The 10,888-nt window shown below is 36.7% G+C and overlaps 1 protein-coding gene across 1 annotated transcript in view; it reads left to right on the top strand.

Moving 5' to 3' along the window:
• Positions 1–415: 415 nt before the first annotated feature.
• LOC119518036 (ATP-binding cassette sub-family A member 3-like) overlaps positions 416–10,888 on the top strand; it is a 204,228-nt gene continuing 193,755 nt past the window's right edge. The window contains exons 1-4 of the mRNA XM_037815141.1: positions 416–475; positions 843–1,107; positions 7,450–7,577; positions 10,580–10,730. Coding sequence (XP_037671069.1) covers positions 416–475; positions 843–1,107; positions 7,450–7,577; positions 10,580–10,730 — 604 coding nt within the window. The remainder of the gene's footprint in view (positions 476–842; positions 1,108–7,449; positions 7,578–10,579; positions 10,731–10,888) is intronic.

Here is a 10,888-nt window from a genome sequence, read left to right as displayed (position 1 = left end):
GACTTTCTGGCTTTTATCTAGTATTTTTCATGGAGGTGTTTTTTTGTCCTGTCTCTTCTAGCTGCCATCTTAGGTTCTCCTTTAATGGCAGTTGGGAAAGTTGTTGGCCAAATTGTCTGAAATCTTGCCACAACAATTTCTTGATGTTTGTTTTGTCATTGCTTTGTATTTTGCACATATTAGAAGCTCAACAGATGTTGCATGAAAATAAAGGTATAAACAACTTCTCAAATGTTTTCTTTGTTTCAAATGCTTATTCTTGTCATCTTTTAAAGCTTGATTAGGAAATTAAATAGGCGAATGAAATATTATTCATCTAAAATTTACATTTTGTCAGATAATCTTAATTTTTTTTCTTCTTCGTTTTTTAAATCTTTACTGCCATAGAGTTGAACTTCCACTCTTGTTTAGAAGAATGGATATTTCGGGCTACAACAAATTTGCGATTCTTCTCTGGAAGAATTTTACTTTAAAGGTAGGTTGAACTGTTTATGCAAAATTGTTTTCATGGCTATGAGGCCACAAGGGGAAATTCTAACAACTCAATCACTGTATATCAATTTATACCCTTTTATTTTTCTCAGTTCCAGGACTGGGAGTGTCTCTTCCAGATATAAAGAGTACTCACAGAGTGAAATGTAACAAAATGACGCTTAGAAAGGAGAAAAGAGAGTCCAGAGAACTGTTGCTATTTTAGAAGCTGTAAGAAGCGTAATATAAAGTAATTAGCCATTTGCAAAATTAATGACCTCATAGGGTAATTAACACAATTCTGTTTTAGGGTAATTAATACATACATGTTTTAGGGTAATTAACATATGCCTATTCTTTTCCTTTTCCAGAAACGGCAATTAATTCTTTTGGTTTTGGAAATCGTCCTAATGTTACTATTTGCTTCTATACTGATGGTAACACGCTACTTAGTCATTATAAAAAAGGATGGACCTATCAGATACTCTGCTCAATCCATTGATGATGTGCCTTCATTCCTCAGAATACCCATCTCTTTTCCTGGTGACTGGGAATTGGCTTATGTGCCTTCCAAAAGTGTTGTGGTAAAGACTATCATTGAACATGTGAGAAATGATTTAAACATCAAAATGAAAGGTTAGAAATTAAAGTTTTCCAAAAAATATATTATTAAATTGTTTTAGAGGAGACTCATGTGTAACCTTTGTGATTCAGCATTGACCTCCCAAGTAAAACTGTGTTGGAGAGCCTCACAACCAGGTGTAATATGGGCTTTGTTAAATGGGAGAGCTAAATTTATGTAAAATATTTTATTTTTCCTGGAACCCGAATCAAATAGTAATATTTTAAAACTAGATGACAGATTTATATTATTCCCAATGAATTTCCAGTTCTGTGATACTAAGTCTTTCTCTTATTTCTGATTGTGCTTCTTAAATCTGGGTAAGTATAACTACAGGGGTATATGATGATGTGCCAAAGGTACTCAAAGGCATAGGATAAGCATGAGTCCTTATTCTGGAGGGATTTACTCAATAGTCAGTTATTTAAAACATTGTTTATATAAAAACGTTGCACAGGTCATATAGGCATGCATTTGAGAAGAATCAAGCTACATAAAATTATTTTAAAAGTTCCCGGTTCCTCACTTACCTTCAAATTCCTGACTCATTTTTCTCCTCCTTCCCCCAGAGATAATCACTGTCAGAAGTTTGGTGAGCATTGTAACTTTCTACCCCCTCATGTAAATATGCACATGTGTTTGTATATATTTTAATGTGTGTGTGTATATATATATGAATTTATTCAGTTGTGTACTTTTTTAATTATCCTTTTTGTTTCTCAAAAGTCCTTGAGAGTCATTGAGAGTAGATGCCATTTCAAAATATCTATTTTAAAACAAACACTGAAGTAGAAGAATGTAAAATTTCCAATAATTATTTTCTTAAATTTTTACTTTAAAATAATTTTCAAACTTTTACAAGGCAATTGCAAAAATAATACAAAACCCATACAGAGAACACCATTATTTCTTCTCCGTTTCACCAGAACTTAATATTCTCTGGTTTTTAAAATAATAGCCATCCTAGTGGGTGTGAACTGGTATCTCATTGTGGTTTGATTTGCATTTCCCTAATAGCTAATGATGTTGAGCATCTTTTCATGCGCTTATTAGCCATTTGTATGTCTTCTTTGGAGAAATGTCTATTGAAGTCATTTGTGTATTTTTAAATTGTATTGTTTGTCTTTTTTTGTTGTTGAGTTGTAGGAGTCCTTTATATATTCTGGATATTAAACCCTTATCAAACATAGGCTTTCCCAATACTTTCTTCCATTCTGTTGGTTGTATTTTTACTTTCTTGATTAAGTCCTTAGATGCACAAAAGTTTTAAATTTTGATAAAATCTAATTTATTTTTTTCTTTTGTTGCTCATGCTTTCAGTGTAAAATCTAGGGATTCATTGCCTAATACCAGAGCCTATAGATACTTCCTTTTGCTTTCCTTTAAGAGTTTTATAGCATTAGATCTTTAGATCTTCCAATAAGTTTTAAAGTATAAGTCACAAATGTTTCAACAAATTTAGAGTCTGTTGCAGGCTGCTTGTGTTTACCCTAAATATTTTCTAATTTCTACTCTGATTTCTTCTCTGATGCATGGGATTTTTAGACATGTGTTGCTTAACTTCCAAACATTTGAGTATTTCTTATTACCTTTCTGTTGTTGATTTCTATTTTAATTTCCCTTAATGAGAGAATGTACTCTAGGATTTTAGTTCTTTGAAATGTGAGAATTGTTTATGGCTACTATATGGTGCATTTTGATAAATGTTCCGTGTACATTTGTAAGACTATGCATTCTGTAGGTTTTGTATGTAGTGTTATATAAACATCATCTAGGTCAAGTTGATTAATCATGTTTTTTCAAGTCTTCTTGTCATTGTTTTCTGTCTGATTATTCAATCAGTTACTGAGAGAGCATTAATATTTCCAACTAGGATTTTGAATTTGGCTATTTTTCATTTTTGCTTATATGTTTTGAATTTATATCAGATCTTTCTGTTGAATTGTTTTAAAAACAATATTTTTCAGTTCTGGAATTTCCATTTATCCCTGTTTTTAATAGGCGTTAGGTCTTTGGTGAAATGTTTTATTTTTTTTATTAACCATTTTATCTGTAGTTACTTTAAAGTGCCTACCAGGAAATTCCATTATTTTAATCACTTGTGTGATTTTTTTTTTCTTTTAGTTCATTTAGTCCTATTTTATAGGATATCTTGTATATTGTAATTAAGTGCTAGATATTGTGGATGAAACATTTTAGAGGTTCTTGAGAGCATTTCTTTTTCCAGAGAAGGTTAAGTTTTGTTCTGGGTGGTGGTTAAAGTCTGGTATATCACCTTGATCTTGTTGAAGATTGTTTTTAGTCTTGATTAAAAACTGCTCTTTTTGACAAACAAGGGGAAAAAAAAAAAAAAAAAAAAGATGTAGTGCCCCCTTGAGGAGCCTGTCGAGAATGCAGGGGTATTCGCCTACCCCACCTCCATGGTTGCTAACATGACCACAGACATAGGGGACTGGTGGTTTGATGGGTTGAGCCCTCTACCATAAGTTTTACCCTTGGGAAGACGGTTGCTGCAAAGGAGAGGCTAGGCCTCCCTGTATTTGTGCCTAAGAGTCTCCTCCTGAATGCCTCTTTGTTGCTCAGATGTGGCCCTCTCTCTCTGGCTAAGCCAACTTGAAAGGTGAAATCACTGCCCTCCCCCCTACGTGGGATCAGACACCCAGGGAAGTGAATCTCCCTGGCAACGTGGAATATGACTCCCAGGGAGGAATGTAGACCTGGCACCGTGGGACGGAGAACATCTTCTTGACCAAAAGGGGGATGTGAAAGGAAATGAAATAAGCTTCAGTGGCAGAGAGATTCCAAAAGGAGCCGAGAGGTCACTCTGGTGGGCACTCTTATGCACACTTTAGACAACCCTTTTTAGGTTCTAAAGAATTGGGGTAGCTGGTGGTGGATACCTGAAACTATCAAACTACAACCCAGAACCCATGAATCTCGAAGACAGTTGTATAAAAATGTAGCTTATGAGGGGTGACAATGGGATTGGGAAAGCCATAAGGACCAAACACCACTTTGTCTAGTTTATGGATGGATGTGTAGAAAAGTAGGGGAAGGAAACAAACAGACAAAGGTACCCAGTGTTTTTTTTTACTTCAATTGCTCTTTTTCACTCTAATTAGTATTCTTGTTATTTTTGTGTGTGTGCTAATGAAGGTGTCAGGGATTGATTTAGGTGATGAATGTACAACTATGTAATGGTACTGTAAACAATCGAAAGTACAATTTGTTTTGCATGACTGCGTGGTATGTGAATATATCTCAATAAAATGATGATTTAAAAAAAAAAAAAAAAAAAAAAAAAAAAACTGCTCTTTTTTAATTTTTTCTTTACCCCTGGGCATCCTCCCTGATTCTGATGCATGGTCCTTACTTCTAGGGTGTTGCCCTTCTAGATTCTCAGTTGAAAGTGTGGGATGTTTATGCAGTTCCCTCAACTTTTGGGGGGCTTGAATTCCATTCTCTCTTTCCCCAGCATTGCCTCCCTGCTGAAATTGCTCAGCATTTTAGCCTTCCCGCTGTAGTTATCTTGATAGATTCTTGGAGTCAGCTTATGCATGCTTAGTTTAGGAGCTGGCCAGTGACTCAAGTGAAACTTGCATGCTGATTTTTCACCTCACTTCTCTACTGTTCTATTCTCTTTGGGATTTTTCGTCTTAAATCTCATACATTTTGGAAGACCCGAACTCTGAACCCTTTCTCTTCAGTTCAGTTAGGCCTGCAAGTATTTGCAAATGCTTTCAGGGAAACAGCCAGGGTGAATATGGTAGTCACTTTGTGTACTTCCCTTTTTTCAAGGCCTTAACTCCCTAAGTCCTGCTCATGTTGGTGTGTATATTTTGTCCAAATTTTTTGCAGTGAGAAGTTAGTCTAATATAAGATATTCCATCGTAGCTAGAACTACAAGTCCTCATATGAGAATTTGAAAACTCTCTTCTGGTTATTTCCAATTTTATTACATTATATTCAGAGAATAAATTCTTTTAGATGTTGTTTCATCAGAATTTATTGAAGTTTTTGTGTTCCAATACATGTGAAGTTTTATAAAAATTTCTTATGTATTACATAATGACATATATCCTGACAGGTCATGTACTAAATGGCATTTAGGAATTTCCCAGATTTTCTTGGCTTCACTGCCCCCCCCCCCACCAGGAATTAGCCACATTTTCAGGGGAAAGCCATTGCCACCCTTACTTTCACCCCTTCCCTTGAATCAAGAAATGAACTGCAAATGGCCTCCATCATTTCTACTATGGTGGGAGCAGTTCCAATGCCCAAGTATGGACATTTTGGCTTCCCAGGTGGCTTCTGGAAAGGCCAGTGAACAGAAGACAGAACACAGGGGAGTTAATACCCCATGGGGCAAAATTTGGCAAGTGAAAGAGAGAGATGGGAAGGAGCTAACATATAAATTCCTTGCTCTTCCTCCCCATGCAGACTGTTGCAAGATGCAGCACTTCCAAACAACCTCTTGTTATACTTCTTGTTATGCTATGTGTAACTTCAAAATGTGTCACCTTGTATTGTCTCCCCTTCTTCTGAGTCTCTCTTCCCCAAGACTGGGATGAGGCTAAGCAAATGAGGCACCTAGGATACAAAATTTAAGGAGATATTCACCTACCCTTGTGCAACCCTAAGAGTGAGAGCCTCCTTAAATTTTGTAACCTAGGTACCTCAAATTGCCTCACCCTAATCCCAGCAATGCACTTCTCTTTTCTCCTCATTCTTGCTGTCCTGGGATTCCTCACTCTCTAGGAAAGCACTGACATGTAAATTCATCTCAGATTCTATTTTCAGGGGAATACAGGCAAAGATATGTTCCTAGCTTCATAAAGTATGACATTCAAAATACACACCCATACCCACACTGTCTTCTATTCCTGCTTGTGCATGTAACACCTGCTTAGAAGCCCACATCAGGGAGAATTACCCTAAGAACTGGGGCTATGTCAGGGAAATAGCTGCACCAACCTAGGATTGTTGGGCAACATCAAGACAAAGGTGGAATCCTAAAGTGATGGAGATCCATTACAAGTTTTTGAAAGTGTACTGGTGGATCCCTCCACATTTCCTCACCACTAGAGGCCATACAACTGAAAAGAATTGTTCTTTCCACAAAAGTCAGTGCTTAAGGCAAAGAGATTGGGAAGTTCCTTGGGGCAAAAGGAATGCATGAGTAAATTAAGTGGCAGTCAGTGGTTGGGTTCAGATTCAAAAGTAGAGGCTGGGTTTAGAGCTTATGACTACCTGCCTGCACTCACTTGGAAAACCAGAAGCTGGTTCCTAGTTTTTTTTCCCCTCTTCCCAGGTAGATGTTTTTAGCCAAGGCAGCTGATGTTCAAAGATGGGTACCTAGGGGAAAATTTTTTTTGTGGTATCTGAGAAGATCAGGACTATGAAAGGAACAAGGCAAACGAAACCACCTACAACAGGGGAAGCAGAATTAATGTAACTACTGGAAAGAGGAGGGGAGTTGCTGCACCAGCCCAATTGTACTAATTGCTCTTGGCTCCCTGTTCCAGCTGGGTTTCAGTTCTGCCAAATGCTACCCCATTATCCCAAGCTAATGCAATTGCTTTTCCATGCCTAGAGGGATTGAAAGAACAACCACACCCAGTCTGGGCTTCAGAGAAATAGTTGAATGCCCAGGTGTGTATATAAATATATATATATACATACATGTGTGGGTGTTTAATGTCTCCTTATTGGTGCTAAGAAAACTGGGTTTATGTTGGTATGCAAAAAGTTGGATGTTATATTCTTTTAGGGTTGGACTTTTTTTTTTTTTTTTGCCAGGTCACTAGGATGGATGGTGAGAGAGGAAATAAGTTAAAGAATTTGAAGAGTTATTGAAGTGGTAGATTTTGAAGATGTTATAGTCATTTTAATTTTAATTAGTTTAAATGTAATTTTTGCTAAATTCATTGATGGATCATTTCAGATATTGAAACTGGAAAGTGATTTCACTTCCCAAGTTCTTTGATTTTTTTTTAATTCCAGTATTAGAGATTTTCATGGTATATGACTTTGGATTGCATAGATAAATTTTGTTCCTATTTTCCTTCAAGATAGAAATTTCAAAAGTTCAAGGCATCCTTCATCCCTTAGCTTACCTTACTATGCAGTTATTAACATTTTAAACTTGTGATGAAACCTTTTTAAACTCCTGAAACATGTTGTGCAATCCAAATATTCATTAGATAATTTGTTATGCCAATGTTTGAGCAACAGCGTTTTGAAATTTATATTTTGATAGCCTTTCATCCATCTAAAGTGGTGTCCTATTTTATAGGTAGGAAGAACTGTCAGACACTTATGTGGCCAACTCACATTAGCTTTTTCTCTCTCTACAGTTCAAGGCTTTTCTTCAGAGAAAGATTTTGAGGATTATGTTAAGTTTAAGAATGTCTCTCAAAAAATGCTGGTTGCTATTGTTTTTGACCACAACTTCAAAGATAGCCGTGATCCCCTGCCACTTAAGGTAAGGAAACTTTATGTAGAAACCTCATAATTATACTTCCAGTTTTATGGATTTAATTAGGTTAAATCATTCCATTAATTACCCCATTTTATAAGTGGGAAAACTGTAACTTGCTGAAGATCATACTGCCTGTACATGGCAGAACAGGGGTTTGAATCCAAATCTAATTGTGCACTTAGTCAGTGCTTTATGCTTATGAGGAAAGAATTGTGTTTACCACCTACCAGGTCTTATATTTGTAAATCAGAATAATAGCAAACATTGATAACTAAGGATTTTGCTCTTGCCACTGTATCTAGTAATGACAGCTGTCTTAGTTTTGTAGATGATGGTGAAGGAAATAATACATTTCCTTGGTCTAAAGACCTTATGTGCTAAAGCTATAATAGAAAGCCCAACACTGAGAAGTCCCTTTTTTTTTTCTTTTTTCTTGAGTGAATCACTAATTTCTCTAATCTTTCCCAATTGAGTGGTCTTTGCCCCCTTGACTAAAAAATCAGCTGGCCGTAAATGTGAGGATTGGCTTCTGAGTTCTCAGTTCGATTTCATTGGTCTATATATCTGTCCTTGTGCCAGTACCATGCAGTTTTGACATCTGTAGCTCTGTAATAAGTTTCAAGGTTGGGAAATGTGAGTCCTCCAACTTTGTTCTTTTTCAAAATAGCTTTGATTATTAGGGGTCCCTTACCCTTCCATATAAATTTGATGATTGGCTTTTCCATTTCTGCAGTAAAGGTTAGTGGAATTTTGATTGGGGTTGTGTTGAATCTGAAAATTATTTTGGGTAGAATTGACATCTTAGCAATATTTAGTCTTATAATCCAGGAACATGAAATGTCCTTCCATTTATTTATGTGTTTCTTGATTTCTTTTAGCAATGTTTTGTAGTTTTCCGTGTACAAGTCCTTTAGATCCTTGGTTAAGTTTGGGAAGTTCTCTGTCATTATTTCCTTCAATATTCGTTCTGCCCCTTCCCTTTTTCTTCTCCTTCTGGAACTCCCATATTGATTCTATTGGTACACTTGATGGTATCCAAGAGGTCTGTAGGCTATTTTCCCTCTTTAAAATTCATTTTTCTTTCTTCTCAGCCTAACTAATTTCAGTTGTCTTGTCTTTGAATTTGCTGATTCTTTCTTCTGCCAGCTCCAGTCTTCTGTTGAAACCTTCCTGGGAATTTTTGTTTCATTTATTGTGGACCTCAATTCCAATACTTCTGTTTGCTTCCTTTTGAGAATTTCTATTTCTTTATTGTTCATTCATTGTTTTCCTGATATCCTTTAGTTTTTTTTTCTGTATTTTCCCTCATCTCCTTGAGCATACTGAAGATTACATTTTTAAGTCTTTTGGCCAGTGTGTCCAAGTCTGGTCTTCTTCATTGATGTTTTCTGGATTCTTATCCTCTTCCTTTGGATGAGCTGTCATTTCCTGTTTCTTTATCCTATAATCTTATGTGTACACTCTACTTTGTAATATTTTAAAATGTTAACTCTGGGATTTATTCCCTGAGATGTCTGTTTCTTGAGTTTGTAACCAGCTGTTGATATGACTGAGATTTTCTTGAGTGTCAGGAGTTAAAAAAAACACCTTTCACCGTCTTTGCAAATTGGCTTTGCATTGTCTGGTGCTCTCCATCAGAGTTCATCCCTCCTATTATGAAGATCAGCCTAAGGTGAAGGTAAAGTGCAGCGTTCTCCTCGTCTTTTCTGAGCCTGCATCTTTCCTGTGCTTGTGCTTGCTAGGAGCCTTAGGAGTTCCTGTTTACAGGAGTTTGAATGCCCCCTCTACTTCCCAAGAAACAGATCTTCCTCTCCTGGTCTTCCACTTCATGACTTATATAGAAGGTAAACCTTTGTCCTAGGTCTTCTGCCTCAAATTTTTCTCACAGTGATTTCATTATCTCAAGCTACTTTTGCCTGGAGGGCAAATTCTGGGAGGGGCATGCCAGAGAGGAGTTTTCCAAGTCAGAGTTTCCCAGCCAGAACAAGGTCAAGGTCAGGGGCCCATAAAGGGAGTGCCAGGCCAGTTTCAAACTGCCCTAGTAAGTGGATGGGGTACCAGGAGCTTCTTCCACGGGTCCCCCAGACTCTGCCTTTTCCTGCTAATGCATACCTTCATCTGTTCTATGCAGCTCTGAGATCCATTCTGTGCCACCCCAGATCTTGGGGAAGTGGATTTTTATGTCCTTCTTTGGCATGAGCAAGCTATGCTATGGGCCAAACCCTGTGGCTGCCTGCCACAGAGTGGGATCTGGGTGCTGGTAATCGCTGTGTGGAGAGGCCAATGTACTGGTATTTACCATAATTTCCAACCTCTTTACTCTTGCTCTTCTCTGGATGCTGTATGGTGTTCTACTGGACTCAGGAGTTTTGAAATATTTGATTCAGACAATTGCTGCCTGTTTAATATTTATTCTGGTAGAAGGGCTGATTCCTGGAGCTTCCTACTCTACCATCTTCTCACAATTACTTAGTTCTTTTCATTTAATAATTAACAGTATGCAGCACTCCACAAATATATTTTATCACATTCTTTTTCTGTCCTTATGTAGGATTCTTTCTTATGTTACAGTTGCTTTTAGGAGAGGAAGAGATTTTTGTTCCAGAATACATGGGTGACATAATGAGAAAAAAAAAATGAGTAACACATTTTGGTGTATATTACATTTCGGTATGCATGCCAGCTAATTGTCTGTTTAGAAAAAATAAATTTGTAATGATGTGCAATGTGCCACTAATGTTTGCTTATTGAAGACCATAATAAGCATCCAAGTGTTGTTGACACTTAGATAAAAAATTTCGTGAACTTGAGAGAGGACAGATTTAAGGGAAGTAGGCTAAGTTTAAATGTGGCCAGAACATGTAATCTTGCGCCTTACAACACATTTGTTCTGACTTCTTGATGTTCAAAATCTGCTTTGGCAGTCTGCCAGTTTCTTTTGGTCTCTAAGTTTTGCTTGTTTTGTTGAGTTACAGATATTGTTTGTTTCTTATTGCTTCTTCTAGGTAAAATATTATCTGCGTTTTAGTAATTTCCAGAGGAGCAAAATGTTGATGGGAAATTTTCAAGTCCGAAGCTGGAGAACAGCTTTTCTCTTTCCACCTGTTCCTTCTATAGGACCCAGAAACCAAGATGATAAAGATGGAGGAAGTCCTGGTGAGCAGATCCTTAAGCATATTTATTTTAATATCTAAGTTATGTAAGAGCTATCATATCTTTATGCTTATATTTTTTCAATGTTTTGATAAAAGCTGGTTTTTTTTAACGTATTATGATGGTGATTTTTAAATTTAAATTTTCAGGGTCCAGAAACC

This window comes from Choloepus didactylus, chromosome 21 (genome assembly GCF_015220235.1).
Source record: "Choloepus didactylus isolate mChoDid1 chromosome 21, mChoDid1.pri, whole genome shotgun sequence".
Lineage (NCBI taxonomy): Eukaryota > Metazoa > Chordata > Mammalia > Pilosa > Megalonychidae > Choloepus > Choloepus didactylus.
This window is presented reverse-complemented; position numbering and strand designations above follow the sequence as displayed.